Source organism: Mauremys reevesii, linkage group 1 (genome assembly GCF_016161935.1).
Source record: "Mauremys reevesii isolate NIE-2019 linkage group 1, ASM1616193v1, whole genome shotgun sequence".
NCBI classification, from domain to species: domain Eukaryota; kingdom Metazoa; phylum Chordata; order Testudines; family Geoemydidae; genus Mauremys; species Mauremys reevesii.
The window spans coordinates 260379793-260403770 of NC_052623.1; the positions used below are offsets into that span (position 1 = coordinate 260379793).

Below are 23978 nucleotides of genomic sequence, written 5' to 3' on the forward strand. Positions count from 1 at the left end.
TTAAAAAAAAACAAAACCAAAAAAACAGCCAAACATGAGGCTGGTCTGATCCTGGATGCTCAACAAGTTCTGAGCATCTATAACATGTTTTAGGACTGTGTTGTGTTTTACAGAAGCTCTCACCTTTAAAAAAATTTTTTTCAGAGCAAACAGATAAAATTCCCTTGGATGGCATTTTCAGCAACTTTGACACAATGCTCTTTTGCTTACAGAGGAGGAGCAACTGGTCAGGTGGCTTAGGAGGGTGGATCAAGAGTGGCACAACAGTAAAGACAGTGATAGCTGCAGCCTCTCCTCCTTTTAGGAAAGTGCTGGATCTAGGGGCAGGAGTGTATACACATGCTACAGCACTGCTGGGTGGTGCATGCAACATCATGTGCACATGTGTTTAAATTCCAAACACCCATACTCATTTTGGTTCTTTACTGATTGAATTATGGCTTTTTTCCATTGTCTGTTTAATCACACAGAAGAAAATCAATCATCATACATAAGGCAGATGAGCTGAAACCTGATTAAGGTACAATACAATAAGTAAAAATGAAAGAATTTATAAAGCAAAAATGCATAATATTTTATAAAAATATAAAACTGACAGGTTAATACACCACAAATGAAAATGCTGATGAGAAAAAAATAAATGTAGTTCTCAGCAGTGTTGATTTTCCTAGCAAATTTTTCTTGAATTTCAATTGAACATTTGTATGCACTAATCAGTACACAGTCAATTACACAATAAGTGTAGGAACTAGAATGCTATTATGCATCAAGATGTAAGGTAGAATTTTCAGAAGCCCAAAATGCTTAAGTCACTTTTGAAAAGGGACTTTGGAGCCTAAGTCACTTAGGCGTTACAAAAAATGACTGTAGATAAAATTTTCCACAAGACAAATTTCTAAAGCAGATGTATGAGTTCTCCACTGGTGCAGGTGGCGGCACTGCCTTCAGAGCTGGGTGGCCAGAGAGCAGCAGCTGCTGGCCAGGTGCCCAGCTCTTAAGGCAGCACCCAATGATGGCAATACTACACCATGCCACACTTACTTCCTTCAGAGCTGGGTGCCAGGCCAGCAACTGCCGCTCTCCAGCCCACTCAGCTCTGAAGGCAAGAGCGGCTTCTCCCAACCTCCCAACCATGGGAATACATCCCGTACCCTCTAGTTGGAGAACCTCTGCCTTAAATAAATGGAATAAAAGACTAATGCATTTATAAACATTCTTTGAAATATGTGTTTGTTTTCATATGGCTTCAAAAAAAAGCAATTGCTGGTCTAAGAATGTATTTCTCAGAATTGTCTACAATTATGGTATAAGTGTTCTAGAATTGTGTTAAATTCAGTTATGCAGTCATTTTTCTTTTCTATTAAGTAGTACAGAACAGGAATAAATTGTGATTATCCATTGCATACAGACCTTTCCTTCTTTAATGTGTTGATTAAATGTTTCCAGGTATTAGGACACATTCAATGCTGCGGATCATAACAGTAGATATTTCTTTTACAGTACAATTACAGTTAGCTAGCTTTTAATACAACATGTAGGATAGGGGATAAAGCGTTCAGACTAAATTCTACTAGAGGCTAAAAAGATAAAAATAAATTCTAATAATGTGTATCTTACCTTATATTCATTCTTATCCTGGAGATCTGAAGTGAATAGCCTTAACTTCCTATCAGCAGCTGCAGTACAAAATCTAGAATAATCAGAAGGGGGGGGGGGGGAAAGCCCTTTAATCATTTCTCACTTGCAAAATTTCCATCCCAACTTAAGTTAAAGATTCACTTCAATTTTCAGAAGGAAATTCAGATTATGCTTTTGAAAATGAAAATGCTTCTAGATATTATATTTCCCTTTTGGACATAACAGTCTTTAAAGTATTAATTGGAATGAAGTGTATTGTAGCTGCATGTCAGGTGGCAGGGATACTTTATATTGAAAGAAAACTATCCATTTTGCCCAACCAAATAAGTCACATAATGAATCAACTGTGAAATCTTTGAAAATAGTAAATTATAATTAGCATTTGCACTTATTGTTACCAGTGGTGGTCAAATGGCTAGAGAAGTTAAAACATTTATAATAGCAATTGAAGGAGATCCTAATGTAAGTTCATAAAGCAATTTCTAGCATGCTTTAGTAGCGGTTTAAAATAGAAGAATGATATTAATACTAAACATTTTATTTTTAACAAACATCAGATTTGGCATTTATACACCATGTTTGAAACACTGCTTGAACATTAAAAGTACTTCTAATTGTTAAACAGGTACTACTATTTAAGGGTCAACAGTTTGTTCAGACTTAATAAAAGCATAAAACCAGGTTTTAAAACTCTTTTACTGTAGTCCCAGAGTTCATCAAATAACATCTGATTCTTGCATGACGCTGGCTTGTACCAGAGAGAGAATTTCATCCAGTCCTAATGCAGACTTATTGTTGTAGAATAGGGCATTACGGACAGTCCCTAGCAGTGTTCTTTCTAGACAAACTACAGAGAAGGTTAATTACATTTTATTTACACCCACTTTCATATTAATTATTTTGACTAATTCACAACTGAATGGTTCTTTGAAAAAAGTAAAAATTAAAGTCAAAGGGTGAAATTCTGACCTCGCTGCAGTCAATGGGAGTTTTGCCATTGACTCCAGTGGGGCTAGGATTTCATTCAAAGAGTCTAACTTTACTTTTGTATTAAGGAATAAAAGGCGGACAGACAAAAGAAAAGTTGTTTCAGAACTTAAATGTTTTTAAAATACCTTATCTGGGGAGGTAAAGCATCCAGTCTGGTTTCTGGACTCCATGCTATGGCATCGACTCTGATTCCATGATGAAATGTTCTTAATGTCTCATATTGTATTCCTTCCACTTCTGCATCCTCCTCCTAAATATATAAAACATTGTAATAAACAGAAAATGGTATGCTATTACTGACCCTCCAAACAAGCCCTTAAATTCTAGATTAGTGTGAATTAAGTCTTGTGGTGACCCAAAACTACTACACCTCTACCCCAATATAACGTGACCTGATATAAGGCGGGTTCGCATACAAGGCGGTAAAGCTCTGACACGATGCTCTGAGGAGCGTGTTAAGGGTGTCGGGCCAGGCTGGGGCCGAGGGGTTCGATAAGGGGCAGAGGGTCTCAGGGGCGGTCAGGGGCTCCCCCCACCCAAGGTCTGGGGGGCAGCTGTGGGAAGGCACTTTTGGGGGGCCCGCAGTCCCAGAGTGGCCCGGGAGCAGCCCACTCTGCTTCCCTCACCCCGGCCCCAGCCGTGTCGCTCGGGGGAGTGGGCTTGGGGGGAGGAATCCCCCCCGCACTCACCAGCAGCAGCAGAAGCGGAGCAGCCCACCCCCAGCCCGCTCCACTCCGCCAGCTCCCAGATGCAGTGCTCCACTTCCTGCTGCAGGTGAGTGCGGAGGGCGTCCTTTCCCCAACCTCCCCTCACTCACCGATGACAGGAAGCGGAGCAGCCCAGCCCCAGCCAGCTCCACTCTGCCAGCTCCCAGCCGTGGCACTCCGCTTCCCGCTGCTGGTGAGTGCAGAACCTTTCCCCAGCCACCCCCCAGCGACATGGCTGGGGCCAAGGCAAGGAAAGCGGAGAGGGCTGGGGCCACGTCGCTCCGATTCTCGCCGCAGGTGAGTGCGGGGGGGGGGGGGGAGCAACCTTTCCCCAACCTCCCCACACTCACTGGCAGCGGGAAGCGGAGCGCCACGGCTGGGAGCTGGCAGAGTGGAGCAGGCTGGGTTCCGGGTGCTCTGCTTCCCGCTGCTGCCAGTGAGTGCCTGTCAGGGGGCAGGAGGTGGATGGGGGTCAGAGCAGTCAGGGGATGGGGGGTTGGGTAGGGGGTGGGTTCCTGGGGGTGATTAGGGATGGGGGTTTCTGGAGAGGGCAGTCAGGGAACAAGGAACGGGGAGGAGGGCGCAAAGCAAGTTTGATATAACGCGGTCTCACCTATAACGCGGTGAGATTTTTTGTCTCCCGAGGACCAAGTTATAACGGGGTAGAGGTGTATTTGATTGCTTTTCTATAATGTAAGCTCCTCATGGCAGGGACCATGTCTTTCGATATGCTTGTACAGTGACAAAAATCATACTTTGAGTGATTTTACAATATAAACAACAATAATAATATTCAGTAACTTGTGATACATAAGTGAGTGGTTGGTCTCCATCCAGTTTCTAGTGAACAAGTAAGCATATCACAAAGCCAACAGTGCAAGTCACATCTTTGTTAGCAGCCTCAGTAGAAAGGTAAAACTCTGAATGGGCAAAAAGATTGAGACTGTAACTCTCAGAGATAGGAACTTCACAGACTTCAGGTACATTATCTGAAGGATATGGAAAAATTTGTACTGCATCTGATCTCTGAGTACATATAGGATATTATTTTCAAGTGTTGTCCATTTAGAACCTTTGACAAGAGCTAAGAAAGAAGTCAAAGCACCATAAAGGTCAACAGTTTGTAGTAGGTTTTCCAAGCTAACTAGTTTCCAAATTAGTTACTGAACATTGTTAAATGTGTGGAGAACTGCTATCATACAGCAGATAAAATAAAGGTAAATCCTGAACTATGTAGTAAAGAGTATCTAAGTTAACTACAGAAACTGTTAGAAATGTACTGCTGTACTGTGTCAGCTACTGGCAGAAAAAGAAAAAAAATCCTATGAATATATTAGAGGGGTAGCCGTGTTAGTCTGGATATGTAAAAAGCAACAGAGTTGCTTCTGACAAAATGGGTACTCATCCACGAAAGCTTATGCTCCAATACATCTGTTAGTCTATAACAGGGGTGGGCAAACTTTTTGGCCCAAGGGCCACATTGGGGTTGCAAAACAGTATGGAGGGCCAGGTAGGGAAGACTGTGCCCCCTCCCAAACAGCCTGCCTCCCACCCCTTATCCACCCCCTCCCACTTCCTGCCCCCTGACTGCCCCCCTAAGAACCTCCAAACCCATCCAACCCCTCCGCTCCTTGTCCTCAACCGACCCCCCTCCATCCACCCCCCCCACCCCCTGACCGCCCCCTTCCAGGACCCCCTGCCCCTGACCGCCCCTTCCAGGACCCTACCCTTATCCATCTCCCCAGCCCCTTTCGGAATGTGGCCCGCAAACATGGGCGGAGGACTCAACAGGAGCAGGGGCAGCCGCTGACCAGAGAGAAGCGGCGGTTTCCCCTTCAAAGGGCCGCTTCTCTCTGGCCGGCTGCGTGGCCTCCCAGTGCTCCCCGAGTCCTCCGCCTGCGTTCCCTGCGCTCCCGCCATCTGCACCGCCCGCCTGCATATGATTTCAGTGCAGCCAGTGTTGAGTTGCCCGAGTGCCCGGCCCTGGGTCCCCCTGTTGTTGGGGGGCCTTTGCCAGGGCACCCTGTGTTCACTTGTAAATCTGCCCCTGCACCGCGCTGCCCAGCCCCGGAGCCAGCCAGGATGCCGCGCTGCCAGCACAGAAAGCTGAGGCTGCAGGGGAGGAAGGACAGCCGGAGAGGGGCCGGGGCCAGCTGGGAGCTCAGGGGCTGGGCAGGATGGCCCCGCAGGCCAGATGTGGCTCGCGGTCCGTAATTTGCCCACCTCTGCCCTATCCACACCCCCGCCCTCTGACCACCACCCCAAACTCCTCTGCCCTCTATCCAACCCCCCCGTCCCCTGCCCCCTTACCACACTGCCTGGAGCACCGCTGGCTGGCGGCGCTACAGCCACGCAGCCGCCGCCACCGTGCAGCACAGAGACTGGGTCAGGCCAGGCTCCGCAGCTCGCTGCCCCAGGAGCTTGCAGCCCCGCCGCCCAGAGCATTGCGCCAGCGGCGGAGCGAGCGAGCTGAGGCTGCGGGGGATGGGGGATAGCAAGGGAGGGGCCAAGGGTGAGCCTCCTGGGTCAGCTCGGGGGCCGGGCAGGACAGTCCCGCGAGCCGTAGTTTGCCCACCCCTGGTCTATAAGGTGCCACAGGACTCTTTGTTGCTTTTATGAATATATTGTTGTTATTGCATATGCCTTAGTGTTCTATCACACACAGCCAAGTGCAAAGATTTTAGAAATTTGGTTCAAGGATAAAAAGCTCCCCCATGGGTTTCTTTTTGGTTTATGTGCTTGAAAACCTAACACTATAAGATACTGTACGCCCCTTTTTAAACAATTTGTATTACTTGATTATTTATAAAATTATGGGCACAGAATAATATCTTAAAGTTTTACCCAGCTATTTGCCAACAGTAAGTATGCAGAGATGTTCATAGTCAAATAAAACTGTTTCTACTTGTAAAATTCTGTATTTCAATGCAGATAAAGCAGTATAAGAATTTTAAACATGTGAGTGCCATTCATTTGATATATTTTGTGGGGTTCTGCCATGTTTGCTAGGAATACTTCAAGATTTTTCCCTCTTATCTGAGACCCTTTTAAAAGTAATCACTAGTTTATGGCATAATTTTTATCACTGAGTCAGTTATCATGAAAAAAGGCACCTTGCGAACTATATACTACTTATCACAAAGTTAGGTCCTCATTTCAGGCCTAACCATTTCTTAAAAAGCCAGATAGATCTAAGAGAAAAATCACAAATGCAAAATATTTGTACCACACAGGACAACAGCTCACTCTTTCCTTCAAAATATTATTTTCTGAAATATTGCAATATTTTAATATAACTCATTTAGAAGCAGAAATAATTTAATTAATCTCTGGGATTTTGGGAGCTAGCCAGAAACTTAACATGGACACAAATCATTAATAATAGGTACCCAAAATACAGATCAGGACTCAGATTGGTGTTAAAGAAAAAGTTGAATAGAATGTGATAAAACACAGCACTTCGTAGATGCACAGCAGATACCCAATTACATAAAGAATAGTGTGAACTCAGAATTGCATAACTTTTCAGGTAGTAGTTAGGATCTTCAGAGATGCTGCAACAAAGATTATTTTCCAAGTAATCTTCAGTGTAAATCTTGTTCATTGTGAACTATGACATTATGAAACTTTGTAGTAGCAGAATGAAAACCTCACAGAGAACTATCTATAATTTCAGTTACAATGTGTTTCTGTGTGAAGCAGAGCTATTTGGCGAATATATATTAGACCCATTACAAATAGAGTAAAAATGTTTTTGTTCCAACATACTATTTTATCAGTGCCTTTTAATTCATCTTTATTAAATATTGTAAACTAACAAAATCTTTGATAAAAACATATACTCACCTGAAATCTGCAAGTCCCAATAACTACATAATTATTGCCACCGTATGCAATTAGGGAACCTACATTTCCACTATCAAATGGATTGAATTCCACCACATGCACATAATCCTCACAATCCACAGTGTAGGTAGCATTTCGAGCAGAGTCTTGCTTCATCTTCATTGGTAAAAATCAAGTTAGCACAGATGTAACTTCTTCTGTAGGGCATGGAGCTATATATCAAAATAAATATATATGTTTTAGAGAACTTGCTGCCACAGTAGTGTATCAAAATACAACATTAGTTTATCAGCAGCTACAACAACAAAACAGAAGAGGTTGTCTTTAGAATCAATATTTAAAAGTCAGAATGCAGTTCTACTCTTGAAATTGTCATCTAAGATGACAACTTCCTGACATGAATTCTTTTCTGGCTTGTACATCGAGATAATTGTTCATTCCCAACTGTAAGGCCACCTTTGCAACCCCATGGTCTTCTAATTCTGATCTAATTTATATTTATGCAATAGGTTTGCATATCTATAACTGAAGGTAGAATGTGAACACAATTGGGGTTGACCAGATGTAAATGAGGGCACTTGGCCTGCAGAATCTTTATTATTGACAATGATGATAAACAGCTATAATTTCAGTTCCCAGGCTGCCTTTGCAGGGTTGGTAGTTTGAAGGTTCAAGTATTAATTTTTTAAACTTATAAACTGGACAAACTTGATGTGAAAGTCACTGGCACACATAAGCAACTCAGACTTATTTTCTTTTGGTGTTGGCAATAATGACTGCAGTATCACTTAAAACTGTTTAAACAATTTAAACATTTTAAATATTTTTAAATGCTCATTTTGTTTTGTTTGTTTAATATTACTTTTAGGGCTGTCAAGTGATTTAAAAAATTAATCGCAATTAATTGCACAATTAAAAAATTTGTGATTAATCGCACTATTAAACAATAATAGAATACAATTTATTTAAATATTTTTGGATGTTTTCTACATTTTCAAATATACTGATTTCAATTACAACACAGAATACAAAGTTTACAGTGTTCACTTAATATTTATTTTTGAATTACAAGTATTTGCACTGTAAAAAACCCCAAAAGAAATAGTATTTTTCAATTCACCTAATAATAGACAAAGAAGTTTGTTTACATTTGCAGGAGGTAATGCTATCTGCTTCTTGTTCAACTGAAAGTGAGAACAGGTGTTCTCATGGCACTGTTGTAGCCGGCATCGCAAGATATTTACATGCCAGATGCGCTAAATATTCACATGTCCGTTCATGCTTCAACCATCATTACAGAAGACATGCATCCATGCTGATGACGGGTTCTGCTCGATAACAATACAAAGCAATGCGGACTGACGATGTTGATTTTCATTATCTGAGTCAGATGCCACCAGCAGAAGGTTGATTTTCTTTTTTGGTGGTTTGAGTTCTGTAGTTTCCGCATCCGAGTGTTGCTCTTTTAAGACTTCTGAAAGCAAGCTCCACATCTCATCCCTCTCAGATTTTGGAAGGCACTTCAGATTCTTAAACCTTGGGTCGAGTGCTGTAGCTATCTTTAGAAATCTCACACTGGTATCGTCTTTGTGTTTTGTCAAATTTGCAGTGAAAGTGTTCTTAAAATGAACATGTGCTGGTTCATCATCCTATCACAGGAAATATATGGTATAATGCGGGTGAAACAGAGCAGGGGACATACAATTCGTTCAGTCAGAAATTTAATTAACACTTATTTTTTTTAAATGAGTGTCATCAGCATGGAAGCATGTCCTCTGGAATGGTGGCCAAAGATGAGGGGCATACGAATGTTTAGCATATCTGGCATGTAAATACCTTGCAATGCCTGCTACAAAAGTGCCATGCAAATGCCTGTTCTCACTTTCTGGTGACATTGTAAATAAGAAGAGAGCAGCATTCTCTCCCTTAAATGTGAATGAACTTGTTTGTCTTAGTGATTGGTTGAACAAGAAGTAGGACTGAGTGGACTTGTAGGCTCTGAAATTTTACATTGGTTTTGTTTTTGAGTGCAGTCATGTAACAAAAAAAAAATCTACATTTATAAATTGCACTTTCACGACAAAGATTGCACTACAGTACTTGTATGAGGGGAATTGAAAAATACTATTTCTTTTGTTTATCATTTTTACAGTGCAAATGTCTGTAAGCAAAAATAATATACACTTTGATTTCAATTACAACACAGAATACGATATATATGAAAATGTAGAAATATTTTCCAAAATATTTAATAAATTTCAATTGGTATTCTATTAACATTGCAATTAAAATTGCGATTAATCGCAATATTTTTAATCGCAATTAATTTTTTTGAGTTGTTCATCTGAGTTAACTGCAATTAATCGACAGCCCTAATTACTTTTGAAAATATATAGTCATTTTTTCTGGAGTCACTTTTCAGAATGGAACCAAGTTTTAACACTTTCGCCATGTCCACCCTTCAATAAGCCATCAATCAATAAAGATACTCCCTAAATATAAAGCTCTAAAACCAGATGAAACCAAAATGTCCACTGAATTTTTTGTGTATGACTAGTTCAGATCTGCTGTAGAACTGGTGGTTGCAGGGAGCTCACAACAGTTTTCTTTATTCAGTCCACTGGCATTCGACAGCTAACACTGATGTGGAAGAATCCTCACATCTCCAACATATTCAGATCCCTAAGCAAGCACGTGCACGGATGTTAGATATCTCAGGGAGCTTTTCACAGGAGTAAAGGACAAAATCTTCCCTGCCACACTCTTGTGTAGCCCACTGTGCAGAGGAGGACTACTACATTTTAGTGGTGCTGCTTATGTGTGGTGTTACAAGCATGTTTGGATAAAAGATAAATAAATGTCAGAAAACAGAATTGTAATGCCTGTTGTTCTACACTATGAAGGGAGGTTGATGCAAGTTGCCTTGCATCAACATATTTGTGCATGTGTCTGGTGGACGTAAGCACCTTGTTATATTGATACAGATAATGAGTCATAGTTGGCCTATTGAGCTCCCCTCCACTATCCCTCTGGAAAAAGGCAAATGTTGAGGCCTATGCTTCTCACAGCTCCTTAGATTCTTCTTCTTATACTGAAAAACATGATTGATGACATCATATTCCACATTTGATATTAAAAGAAACCATTTTTCACATAATTAAGATTTGTAGAAGGCCTATCAAAGTGCTGAACGTAAACAAAACCAAGCATCTAGTAACTTACGAGCATCAACAAATTGGTAAGGAAAGATTTAAAGCGCTGACTTAAAGCAGGCAAAAAAGTCACCCATTGGGAGAAAAATCTATGAATATCTTTGACTGAGTTTTCTTGGTCACCTCTATGTTAGTTTCCCCATCTATAAGGATAACAAATGTTATCACCCAATAGAGTGGGAACTCATCTCAGCGGGGGGAAGGCAGCAGGAGATATGTTATTAGTGTTGCTAACTCGTGATTTTATGAGAAATCTTGCCCTATTTGGTATTCTTCTTAAGGTCCCAGCTCCTGGAGCCAAACAAAAAAGCTTGGATTCTCATCTAAAGCAAGTTTCTCTGGGGGAGAGGAACCTTGAAAACCAGGAGCCAAATACATCCGAGAGATTCAAAACCCACAGGGCGAATTTAAATCACCCCTCCTCCCAAACCTGCTGCCGATCTGGGGCCTGGCTCCCGCTTTGTTAACGGTGGGGGCTAGCAGCAGGGCATTGCTTCGCTCCCTGAGCGCGCCCTGGGCACACGGGACACGCCGCACCCGGGTCTCTTTGAACACAGCTGGGAAAGGGACGAAGCGTGGAGGAGACACGGGGCGAGGGGAGCAAGCAGCAGACATTGGGGGTGGGGGGGGTGCAGAGGACAAGGCCAAGGGCTGCAGCCCAGAGAGCCCCCGACAGGGCAGATTCTACGGGGCCCCTTCTCCCCCGGCCCCCACGGGAGCGCAGGCCTGGGCCCCAGCGCGCGACGGCTGGCGGCACCGGGCGGCACACAAACGCACGCACGCGCTGCCACCTACGTACATCTGCGCCTCCCTGCCTGCCTGCCGATCTCTCTCCCGCGAAGAGTTTGTACTACCTCGTGGGCGCTTCCGGCCCTAGCGCCTTGTGTTTCCGGGTCAGAGGCTACCCGCTCTGTGATTGGGCAGCTGCGGGAGATTTAAATTTAAACCTCCGGCGGCTGGGCGCGTGCGAGTGGGTAACTAGGCAACCAATCAACCAACCGCCCGCCCTCCCGCCCGCTCGCTCCTCTCTGCGCTAGGGACCGGCCGAGCTGCCCCAGGCGGGCCAGGTAACTCTCTGCTCCCTCCCGCGGGGAGAGGGGACGGGGGTGGCGGGATTGGGAGTGCCTGGGGCGGGAGTCTAGGGCGGGGGGCAGCGGCCGTGACCATTGCGCTCTGGCGGGGCCGGGCCGTGCTCCAGCTGCCCCCGGAAGGGCCAGTCCCTGCGGCTGGCTCGGGCGGAGTCTCTGCGCGGCCTCTCGCTTCTCGCGCGGGCCCCGCAGCCTAGTGGGCTGTGACAGGGCGATGCCCAGCCCGGGGGCTCTCTAAATAGAGTGGGGCCACCGGTGACTTCCCCGCCCTCCATGGGCTGTGTCAGCTTCTAGCACCGTCCTAACCCTGTCCACTACCCCCCTCCCTCCCGCTGGATTTCCAATTAGCCACAGTAGGCACGTGCCTGGGGTGCCTAAAAGTTAAACATGGGTTAAAAGTTTCAGTTTTTATGGACAACAGGAAGGTGCAGCCGTGTCTGGAATACTGTGGGCAGGACTGGTCATCCTGTCTCAAAAAGGATGTTGTAGTGTTAGAGGAGGGTTCAGAGAAGGGTGATGAGAATGATTAAGGGCCTGGAAGCATGCTCATGAAGACAGATTGAAAGGATTGGGATTGCCTACTTTAGGAGGTGAGTAAGAGGGGACATGATAAAAAGCATATAAAAATGAATGGAACAAAGAATCCTGTGGCACCTTATAGACTAACAGACGTTTTGCAGCATGAGCTTTCGTGGGTGAATACCCACTTCTTCAGATGCAAGTGACTTGCATCTGAAGAAGTGGGTATTCACCCACGAAAGCTCATGCTGCAAAACGTCTGTTAGTCTATAAGGTGCCACAGGATTCTTTGTTGCTTTTACAGATCCAGACTAACACGGCTACCCCTCTGATACATAAAAATGAATGGTATAGGGAGCTTCTGTTTCCCCTGTCCCATAATACAAGAAAAGGGGGGACATTCAATGAAATTAAAAGGTGGCAAATTAAAAACTGAAAAGAGGAAATAGTTTTCGTACAATGTGTAGTTAAATGGAAGAACACATTGCCACGGGAAGTCAATGAGGCCAAGAATTTTGCAAGCTTCAGAAAGAGTTTGGCTATTTATATGAATAATGAGGATAGTGGAGTTAGTATTAAACCCATGTTTCAGGATTTAAGCTGATCGCAAGTTATTTGAGATCATGATGAGATCTAATGTGGGGTGCATTTCTGATTATTGCAGAGTTCTTACACCTTTCTGAAGCATCTGGTGCTGGCTGCATTAGATGCTGAATTAGATATACTTGATCAGACCTGAAGTCTGGCACTTCCTATGATGATTTTGTACAGGCAGAACTAGAGGTGGTGATGGATGATGCAAGTGCCTTGGCACCAGAAGTACTTCTCTTCTGGGGGATAGAAGAAGAGAGGGAATACAGCTTAGCCTGCTACAATGAGTAGTTATCCTTAGAGCAGAGGTTTTCAAACTGTGGGGCATCCCCCCTGGTGGTGCAGAGGAACATTTGGGGAGTTGCGGGGGATGAGCAGTGATGCCAGGCGGCTCAGGCTTCAGCCCAGTGTGATGAGGCTCGGGGAGGGAGTGTTCCACTGCACCCCTGACTCGCTTCTTTTTGTCTAGGTTGAGGGTGCAACCAAAAATTTTAACTCAAAGGAGTGGCTCAGCTCAAAAAGTTTGAAAACCACTGCCGTAGTCTTTTTGCATAAACTCTGTATTCTGATTTCTTTATGGGGAGGGGGCACTATGTTGAGACAAGTCAGAGGAATAAATCACAGCAATTGCATAGAATTAGCGAGAATGGAGAGAGAGTGATAAATGTGGGGTGCCTTGTCCCCAAAGTGTTAATTAGAAAATGATGGTTTTAACACTGCATTTATATTTATAGACTTAATTCACTCTCTCTGTGTTCCACTTCAGGAGTATGGCTACCTTTCAGCAAAAGATCGTAAATATGATCAAGTGTTTTAGAAGACAATGGTGCTTATTTTCAGACTCAGAAAGGACTACTGTTTGTGGTGCAGACTGCATGATGATGGCTTTACAGCTATCAATGGCTGAAGTCAATAAACAGGTTAGTGATCTGCCAATGGAAGCTGCTGGGCAATCAGTTCTTATGAAAATCAGACTGCTATATTTAGGCATTAATAAGATTTAGGAGCCTTAACTTTAGGCACACATTTTAAAACATTGGACTTAATTTGCTGACTTTTGTATGCCTAATTTCTCAACTTCAGTATTACAATAATATTTCCGAGATTTGTTTTTTTCGTGTGACTTCTCAATTTCTCCCTCTTCCATCAATGTTCATTCTGGCCACTAGGGGGTAGATTCACAAAGGAGCTCGGTTGTGGTGATGCTGAGTGTTGCCACACCTAACATTCAGGTGCCTAGAAAATCACTGGGATTCACACAGCTTGAGTTTGGTGCCACTGTACAATGAATGGGGGGAGATAGAGGCAACTTAGAATGGGATTCACAAAAGCCAGGATGCTAGGTGGCTCATTGCCTGAGGTGCCAAGCTGAGCGATGTGTGTTAAGCCCTGCTCTTCTCTTGGAGATAGGCACCTATCTCTGCTTGGGATTCTCAGAGGCAAACCCGTTCTTGGTGTTAGGTGCCTGTGACACTGTACCACATACTCTTTATAGTGATATTATGATATGGTTATGACATCATTACTTATCTTGCATAAAATGAATGTGAGATTTCATTGGAGAGGTTATGATTTACTGAATATGATTACCCTATTTGTGTTCATGTATTGCTTCTGTATCTGAAGTTAGGAATATTGACTATACATTTGTATTACAAATGTGTTTACACCTGGGGAATGCCCACTAGGCAAAAGGCTCTCAGTCTAGATGGCTGGCTGGGAAGGGCCCATTCAATTATTGAGCCATTAGGAAAAAACAATAGGTCTTAGAAGCTTATCTCCCACCAGGGTGGGGGTGGAGGAGTCTTTCTGAGGATGCTAGAAACAGCCTCTGACTCATGAGTGCTTTGACACTACAGGGACATGTGACCAGGTCACATGGTGCTGGACTCTCTCTTGGGATATCAGAGTTTTTCCACTGACTGGCATGGGAACCAAGCTTTGAAACAAAGGGTTCCCACCATATGCAAAGGTTATTTAAGGCAGGGGAGTGACATCATGGTTCTTCATTAACTCTCCACCCAAAGAGACAGTTGGAAACACCTGAGGAACAAAGACTGAACTGGGGGAAGTGCTGGACCCAGGCTAAAGGGATTTTTAGCCTGTGAATAGAACACCTGGGGATTCCAAGCTGTAAGCCAATGTAGTTTGCCCCTTAAGAATCTGCAGCCTGCTTGTATCATCACTTAGGGCAAGGATTTGCTATTCATATCCGATGTACTACATAGGTTAAGCTTAGTTTGCGTGTTTTGTTTATTTGCTAGGTAATCTGCTTGTTATCCATTATAAATCACTTAAAATCTATCCTTTTGTAGTTAATAAACTTATTTTATGTTTTAATCCAAACCAGTATAGAATCATAGAATCATAGATCAGAAGGGACCAATATGATCATCTAGTCTGACCTCCTGCAAGATGCAGGCCACATTAGCCGATCTCCCCACTCCATTAGCAAGCGACCCCTGCCCCATGCTTCGGAGGAAGGCGAAAAACCTCCAGGGCCACAGCCAATCTACCCTGGAGGAAAATTCCTTCCCGACCCCAAATATGGCGGTCAGCTGAACCCCGAGCATGCGGGCAAGACTCTCCAGCCATACCCTCTGGAAAAAGGTTAAGAATAACATATCATTGACCCATTGTACTATTTACCAGTGTGGCACTTAATTAACCTATTGAAGTATGTGTTTGATTAAGGTGTCTGGGGAAAATCTCAGCTTGGTTACCACAAGTGTGCCTAGTCCTCTTCACATTGAGGGAGAGATGGACTGGGTATTAAACCCATATAGTGGCCAGATTTGACCAGCGCAGGATGGTACTACTCTGGGGTCCACGCTATAGGGGCTTGATCTGATTGGTGAGTTCTGAATACACTTTCTGGATTGGGCCCCACAGGAGTGTTAGGTGGAGGAACATCTACTTGTCTTCCCCTAGTTCATGTACTGGGGCATGCCTATACTGCAAAATTAAGTTGACTTAAGTTAAGCCAATCTGTAGCCACTGCAGTAATTAAATCGGCTCTGTGTCCACATTATGCTTTGTCTGGTGGTGGTGTGTGCCTCACCAGGAGTGCTTGCACCAATTTAAGTGGGGCATTGTGGGGGCACTGACAGCTGGAGCCCTGCTGCCCAGGGGTAGTGGGATTTGGGTTGGCAACAACAGGCAATTTAAGCAATGTAGTGTCTACACAGACACTACCTTACTACATCAACCTCAGCGTTACACCTATCACAGAGGTGTAGTTTTTAGGTTGGTATAGTGGGCAACTTACAACAATGGGAGCAACATGGTAGTGTAGATGCTTACAGAGTTAGGTTGACAGAAGACCGCTTATGTTAACCTAACTCTGTAGTGTAGCTCAAGCCTTCCTCTGTGGCTTACGCATCGGTATTCTAAAAGGGAGGCTGCGGTGCATATGCACCAATTAGCTGTCTTTGTGCCTTATCCACTGGGAGAAGACAGTGTTTTTTCTTGTCCTCTTCTTCTGTTCCTCTTCCATCACTTCTCCTAATGAAGCCCCAGATTTGGACCTCGCTGGAGAGGTCAGAATTTTGTTACTGCTGTGGCCAGGACTGTACCCTGAAAGATGGTGTACTGGCTTAGCCCACGTAGGTCAGTCTGACCAGGATGTGCCACTGATACAGCAGTCTTCTCACTGAAGGGTGTCTGTTGGCTGAGGTGAATGACCAGTCCATCCACTGTTATGTCTTTTTGATTATTTTTTACTGCCTAGTTAAATGATATTAGTGGGAGTGATCTGGTGTGCCCTCACTCACGCAAAGGAAGTAAATCCTGTTGCATTATACTCACTTCAAAGCTATTGTGTAAACTCAATCCCCATTAAGGAACTTGGAGAGCTGTACTTCGTCTTGTTTGGGGTTTCATCTTTTTTCTTTTAAATATCTCCATGAGGACTGAAACAAAAAGTGTGATCCCATGATGTGTAATTAATAGATGTTTGTATTTTATTGGTACATAACTTAATTACTTAGAATGGTATGAAATATTTTCAATACTACCGTATTTTCCGGCGTATAAGACGACTTTTTAAACTAAAAAACAACCCCCAAAAATCGGGGGTCGTCTTATACGCCGGGTATAAACAGGCTTCGGCTGAGCCAATCCTGGGAGGCGTCTCTCTGGTGTATGCCATTAATGCATACAAAGCCTGCTCGGATTGGCAAAGGTTGTAATAGCCTGCCTCTCTGACTCAGCCAATCCGAGCAGGCTTAATAGATGACACCGCTCCCCTGAACGCTCCGCCCTCCTTCTCCTCCCTTTCCCCGGCTTCCCGCGAATCAAATGTTCGCGGAAAGCCTGAAAAAAGGAGTGGGCAGGTAAGCCGGGCGTGTGGGGGAGGGGGAGGGGGCAGGACGGCTTACCTGCGGCGCCGGTCCCGGTGTCGGCTCGGGGAGCCGGGCCCCGTGGCTGCGGCGCCGGTCCCGGTGTCGGCCCGGGGAGCTGGGCCCCGCGGCTGCGGCTCCGGCTCCGGTGTCGGCCGGGCCCGGGGAGCCGGGCCCCGCGGCTCCGGCTCCGACCCTGGCCCCCGGCAGGGGTAAGAGGTCAGGGCCAGGGCTGGGACTGGGGGGGGGGAGGAGGGGTTGGATCGGGCCGAGGTTCTGGGGGGGCAGACAGGGGATGGGGAAGGGGGGGTTGGGTAGGTGCCGCGTGGGAATTCCTGGGGTCTGTTGGGCTGGTGGTGGATGGAGTCGGGGCAGTCAGGGGACAGGGAGTGGGGCAAGTTTGGCAGGGGGTAGGGTCCTGGGGGGGAGTTAGGGTTGGGGGTCTTGGGAAGGAGTGGTCAGGGGACAAGGAGCAGGGCGGGGGGGTTATGGGTTGTGGTTTCTGAGGGGGGGCAGGACATGGGTGGGGGGGTGTACTCACTGGACGGTTCCCTACCGGGTCTTCGGTGGTGGGTCCTTCAGCCTCGGAAGGGGGGGGTAGTCTTATACGGCGAGTATAGGCCAAAACCTATGTTTTAAGTGGAAAATTAGGGGGTCGTCTTATACGCCCAGTCATCTTATACGCCGGAAAATACGGTAATAAACACTAAATAGTAGTGTTTTAATAAAGCTCAAAGATCATGCTTTGTGACAGTTTGGGGAACATGTCTGTGTTTGATATGAATATGAATTCTTCTGTTTTATAGCATTTAATTATAACCTTCAGAGTGGCTTTAACTTCCATTTTTATAGCAGAAAACAGGCGATGTCTGGGAAACTGAACCATGGCCGTCATCAACATTGATTAGCTCTACCCTAGAGTTAGAGGCAGATCTCTTGACTTCTAACAACTCTTTGCCAGCAATCCCATACAAGGTTGCAGGAAAAAAAATCCCAGCAGAAGGACAGGACCGAAGAAAAATTGTTGCTGTTTCTAAAAATGATATGCTTTTAGCAAGGGGAGCTATGTCATTGCCAGAACCAGAAATCTCAGCAGAAAAAATGGTTGCAGGAGGGACCTGGCCCCCCCTTAAGGACTTGAACCAAATCCAGAGACCCACAGTAGGGGTGAAACCAGTCTAAGGGGGACAGTATTCAGAAGCTTTGTTTTGCATAGCTTTAACTCTTGTGCTTTCTGGGTAAAGTGTGTGTGTTTGCAAAGCCTCAAAGGAACATGTGTACCCCAAAAAGTTAAACTATAATCCAGAGTGCCTGTTGGGCTAGATAGAGAGAATGCATAAACTACTGGGTTGGCTTGGGAAGTTCAGGATGGTCTGAGGGTAGATAGAAGTTGGGATTTTGCAGTCTTCATGCCAAGGAGGGGTGCTGGGCAGTGAATCAGCATCTCAGTGGTATGCCTGAAAGGCCCAAGTTAAACACAACTTGGCTGCTGCTCAGACAGTTATCTTGAAGCTCTGGGGGATCCAAAGGTTGGGTCCAATACAGCAAAATGGTGACCATCTACTAGGAGGACTCAGCCAGGGAGAGGGCTGCAACATGCATCTCTTTCTATCCTTAAACAACTTTTACAATAATAGCAGGTGCCTTGCTAACTAGTTAGCCCTAGAAAGAACCTGCAGTATCTGTGAAGTCTCTTTATAAAAAACCCTCTAAAACCTGAATAATTAAGATTTAATCCTAGGTTGAGCAAAGACTCTAATAAAAGTCCAAAGAGAGTATGTGTGATATAACATACTAGTAAAAAGTACAACTGAAGTGCTTTTAAAATGTGTAAACCTTGCTTTCCTTGTTTTATGCTTGTGAAATAGAATCTTCATGATGTCTATCACAGAAAGAAGGCATTGAACTTTTTGAACTTCCTTCAGATATTAGCCAGCTGGCATGTGTTCCTAGCAAAACATTTTCTGACTTTTTTTTTTTAAACCACAGACTCTCACAATCGGTTCTATGAATAATAGAATATAATGTCATGGTGGGCACCTGATCATGGAAATGGATATCTGAAGTGCATTTTTATTTGGATTTAAAATGTTTTTACAACACAAATGTAAACACTTAATCTCTGCAAATTCTTGATCTAGTGAGAAGGTTTGGGCTGAGTTATCATACTGAAGTCTTATTTTAACTAGTTACATTTGAAGGAATTTGTTGCAAAACAAAGTGAGAAAACACTTTTATCTACTGCTGTTTTAATTGGGTAAAGGTTTCACAGTTACTAGCCTTATGAAGGGGTTTACATGGCAAATTTGAAATAGGAATATTTTAGAAAATGTATGTATACTCTTTCAGATAAGATGACAATTTATAATCTGCAGAATAATATTCATGTCAGTAGTACTGACATGTCCTAATCAATACAGTATATTAAAAGAAAGCGGAAATAACATCTATTATTAGTAGGTCAGAGGTTTAAAGCCAATGCTGGTTCATAGCAATTGAAAATGTTAATATATGACTGCCATTTAAAGGTTTAGTAGCCTATGTAAAATGAATAAAACATTGTTCAAAGAAGATGGTCCAGTAGGAACTGTACTGTGGGTTTGTCTGCACTACAAAATTAAGTTGACTTTATCTAATGACCTCAAGCCCCCTGAATTAATGAAGTTGATTGTGCGTGGCCACACCATGCTCATTGTCTCGATGGAGTGCGTCCTCACTAGTAGTGCCTGCATCGATGCACAAAGCAGTGCATTGAGGGTATATATCCCAAAGGGCAACTTGCCGCAGTGTATTTTGGGAAGTATGTGCAATGCCTCATTGGACCAAAACATTGTCGGAGGGGAGAATGGGAACATGGCGTTGGCATCCCATGATGCATTGTGCTCCCTCCCTCATATCAACAGGAAACGACCCAGTGGTTTTTGTGCCTTCAAACTGCTGTGCGTATGTCATAACCCCAGAAGCATGGAGCCTACTCAGTTGTGCACTCTTTCTGTGAGCATCTCAAACACCTCACGCCTTCTCCTGCAGTATTTCCAGAGGCGAAGTAGGACCCGCTGCATGGAACATAGTGATGTCCTGCAAGCAGCCCTGCTGGAAGCCATTGGGGAGGAAAAAAAAATTCACAGTTGCTGCTGGCAGTCACAGTGCAGCTGCACTCTGAGTGCCATTTTTGGTCCCGTGAAACAAGCACTGACTGGTGGGACGGCATCGTTTTGCAGATATGGGATGATGAGCAGTGACCGCAGAACTTTTGAATGCGGAAGACCACCTTCCAGGAACTTTGTGCAGAGCTTTCCCCTGCCCTGTGGTTCAGCAACACAAAAATGAGAGCTGCTCTGACAGTGGAGAAGTGAGTGGCAATTGCTATTTGGAAGCTTGCAGTTGCAGACAATACAGGTCAGTGGGGAATCAATTTGGAGTAGGTAAATCAACTGTGGGAGCTGCTGTGCACCAAGTCTGCAGAGCCATAAATCAACTTCTGTTATGAAGGGTAGTGAGTCTGGGAAATGTTCAGGACATAGTGGATGGTTTTGCCATGAGGGGGTTCCCTAATTGAGGTTGGGGCGATATTCCCATCTTGGCACCAGACCACCTTGCCAAATAGTACATGAACCAAAAGGGATACTTTTTCAATGGTGTTGCCAAGTGCTGGTAGATCACGGGGCATTTCACCAACATCAACATAGGATGATCAGGAAAGATGCATGACACACGCATCTTTAGTAACTTGGGTCTGTTCAAAAAGCTGCAATCCGTGACTTTCTTTCCAGACCACAAAATTAACATTGATGATGTTGAGAAGCCTGTAGTTATCCTGGGGGACCCAGCCTACCCCTTGCTCCCATGGCTCATGAAGCCATACACCGGCCCTCTGGACAGCAGTAAAGAACGGTTCAACTATAGGCTCAGCAAGTGCAGAATGGTGGTTGAATGTGCCTTTGGTCATTTGAAAAGGTGCTGGAGAAGCCTACTAACAAGGTTGGACCTTAGTGAGGAGAACATCCCCATGGTTATAGCTGCCTGCTGTGTGCTCCATAATATCCGGGGGGAGGCGGGAAAATTTTCCGCAGGGGTGGGTAGTTGAGACAGATCACATGGCAGCCATTTTTGAGTAGCCAGACACCAGAGCAATAAGTGCACAGCAAGTGGTGATGTGTATTTGCAAGGCTTTGAATATCCATTTCAATAATGAGTCACAGTAATGTGAGCTGCTTGTGTGCATTGTGCTTTCCCAAATCTTCACCTGCATTGTATTACTGTCCCTGTAAATACAACCCCCTGCCCAAGCCCACTATTCTTTAGTCTACTCAGTAAAGAACATTTTTTTTCTTGAATCTATTTACTTTATTTAACAAACATAAGTAAAGAGGGAGAACAGAGAAAAGCTAACCTTGGGGAAAGGGGGTTGTACAGTTGGAACAGGAGAAACATTTTCAGCTGTGTAACATAACACCGCATTCCAGACCATCAGAGGTCTGTGAATGGGTGCCTTCTGTTTTTTTGTACCTTCCTCCCTCCCTGAGTTAAGTGAAAGTGAGAATGGACTTTTTGCCCACGCCTAATGGAACGCTTGGGGGAGGGTGATTCTGCACCAAGCAATGCTGTCTGCCTGTCCACCAGGGTCTGCAGAGGGACTCTACCCTCCTGCTTCTGTTCCTACAGTTCAACCAGATGCCTCAACATGTCTGCTTGGTCCCTCATAATCCAAAGCATCTCATCCTGCGCCGCACACTCTCATTGGAAGCTTTCCTGCTCTCCATGTCCATGTCTAACTTCTCAGACAGTGAAATCCTCCATGCTCTTAACTCAGTGTCAGCTGTCCTGGAGGCATTCATTATCTCGGTGAACATGTCCTCCTATGTTCTTTCTCCTTCTAATCACACTGCTTTCAGGTGTTGATGACACACCAAAGGACACATTTCCAGCTGTCAGGGAAAAAAATAAAGGAGCCATTGTACATGAATAAAACTGTTTCCATAGCAAGACTGTTTTAAAAAAACAACAAAAAACCACCCTTATTATAGTAGGTGCAAGCCATAACATAATGGAATCCGTAACTGTTCACTGTACTGTTTTGCTGCTCCAGCCATGGTGAGTGTGCCACCTCTGGGTCATTGGTGACCGCACCTTTAATGAAATTTATGGCAGGCTCATGTCGGGAGCACAGGTAGCTAATCGAACAATGGCCCTCCCCCATAGCACCACAGGAAACTGTTTACGAATGGGGTGGGGGGAACATTTTCACTCCCAAATTGTGGAATCTCTCATATGGGGCCTCAGTCCTTTATCAGCCACTTTAAACTATTTGCTGAGCACAGTAAAGGCATATTAGTGGCCACATGGTTTGGTGATCTGGAACGTGGGGGCCAGGGTGCATCTACATGCCCCTTTTTCCCCATGTAAGAGCACCTTTAAAGAGAACTTCCCCTGTTTCTCCTAGGCCACCCTATGTGATATCAGTCTCCTGAGGCTAACAGAGGTGGAAAGGAAGGAGATGCTGCAAGCATCTGGGTATAGACCTGGGCCTTATGCTGCTATGCTGTGTCCTGCAATGATGCCAGCAGAATTAATTCAGGAGTTGCGCGGGAAAGTGTCCTACCATGGTGAAAGAAATAAGACTACCCTGCCCAGAAACCTTCTGCAAAGGATTGAAGAGTACCTCCATGAAAGTTTCCTAGAGAGATCCATGGAGGATTCCTTGGCTATCCCAGTCCACATAAATAGTCTTTTCCGGGGGCCAGCCTCAGCGTAGCTGGAACGGCCTCTTGTAAGCAGAGAACCACAGCACCTCCCTTGTTTTTCAGTGGCATTGCATGTTTACTGTGAATGTGTGTGCCTGCTAAAGTTTAACTGGACTTTCATTGTAATTGTATACTCATCTGAGGTGCCTTCCCTGGCATCATGGTTGGCCACCATGATGTCCTGCGACCCACAGGGCTCCAGGGTAAAAATATTTCCTGGTTCTTGGGGAGAATGGATCCATGGCTCGCCTGCCTCCCATTCTCCTCCTCCTCTTCCTCATCCACCATATCATCCTCCTTGTTGTCCATAGACTCACACACCTGTGAGTTGTCCACATTGCTTGTGGGGGTGCTGGTTGGGTCACCCCCGAGATTCGCATGCAGCTCGTTGTAGAACTGGCGTGTGTCGGGTTCAGCACCAGAATGACTGTTCACCTCCCTTGCCTTCTGGTATGCTTGGCGAACTTTTTATTTTCACATGGCACTGCTGTGTGTCCCTCATGTAGCCCTTCTCCCACATTCCATGGGTGATGTTTGCATAGATGTCGACATTTCTTCTGCTGGATTGGAGCTCTGCCTGTACAGACTCTTCTCCCCACACAACGATGATGAGATCCAACACCTCCTATGCAGACCAGGCTGGAGCGCGTTTGGGGCATGTAGTCTCCATGATCCGCTGTGTTCAAGCTGGCACGCTCCCAAAGCTGATCAAACAGGAAATGAGAAATCAAAAGTTCCTGGGGCTTTAGCAGGGGAGGGGCTGTTTCCTGTGTATCTGTCTGCAGTGCAGCAGAGTTGAGAACGATCTCCAGAGCGGTCACAGATGAATATTGTGGGACACTACCTGGAGGCCAATCAAGTCAAATTACACTATGCTGCATCTGCACTACCTTGCAGTCGGCCCATGAAAATTGAACTAAATTCCACGCCTCTCACAGAGGTGGATTACAGAAGTTGACGTCAGAGGCGACTTAGGTCAATGTAAAGGACCCGGTAGTGTGGACACATACGTTAACAGGTCGACTTAAGGCAGCTTCCTTTGACCTAACTCAAGTGTAGATCAGGCCTGAATCTACTAATAGGAACAAACAACTGAGAACAAAGAAACTTGCTGCTAGTGACCATAACTTACTCACAGAACATACTGGTAGAGCATTCTCCTTGAGGACTCTCTGCATTGGAACTTACTTCCCCAGCACCTTGGCTCGAAAGAGATCGAACCTTCTGTAGGATATTGCAATTCGTTCTTCCACCCTGCATAACTTCCTCATCATTGGCCAAGCAAAGCGAGGCTGTACACTGT

At 44.8% G+C, this 23978-nt stretch overlaps 2 protein-coding genes across 15 annotated transcripts in view; one reads left to right on the forward strand and one right to left on the reverse strand.

Moving 5' to 3' along the window:
- The window catches only part of NUP37 (nucleoporin 37), a 34278-nt gene extending 22946 nt beyond the window's left edge, over positions 1-11332 (reverse strand). Inside the window, exons 1-4 of one of the 3 annotated variants that reach the window (XM_039483923.1) lie at positions 11248-11313; positions 7182-7393; positions 2754-2878; positions 1618-1690 (exon numbers count right to left, since the gene is read on the reverse strand). In XM_039483923.1, coding sequence (XP_039339857.1) covers positions 1618-1690; positions 2754-2878; positions 7182-7343 — 360 coding nt within the window. In that variant the 5' untranslated portion in view covers positions 7344-7393; positions 11248-11313. Of the gene's footprint in view, positions 1-1617; positions 1691-2753; positions 2879-7181; positions 7394-11188 lie in introns of all 3 variants that reach the window. The other 2 variants (XM_039483930.1, XM_039483913.1) reach the window with 2 other exon arrangements.
- Positions 11333-11355: 23 nt separating this feature from the next.
- LOC120369950 (PARP1 binding protein) overlaps positions 11356-23978 on the forward strand; it is a 117929-nt gene continuing 105306 nt past the window's right edge. For 9 of the 12 annotated variants that reach the window (XM_039483803.1, XM_039483837.1, XM_039483841.1 and 6 more), the window contains exons 1-2: positions 11356-11460; positions 13358-13511. In XM_039483803.1, the coding sequence (XP_039339737.1) occupies positions 13362-13511 (150 nt within the window). In that variant the 5' untranslated portion in view covers positions 11356-11460; positions 13358-13361. Of the gene's footprint in view, positions 11461-11821; positions 12072-13357; positions 13512-23978 lie in introns of those variants that run through there. The other 3 variants (XM_039483828.1, XM_039483818.1, XM_039483810.1) reach the window with 2 other exon arrangements.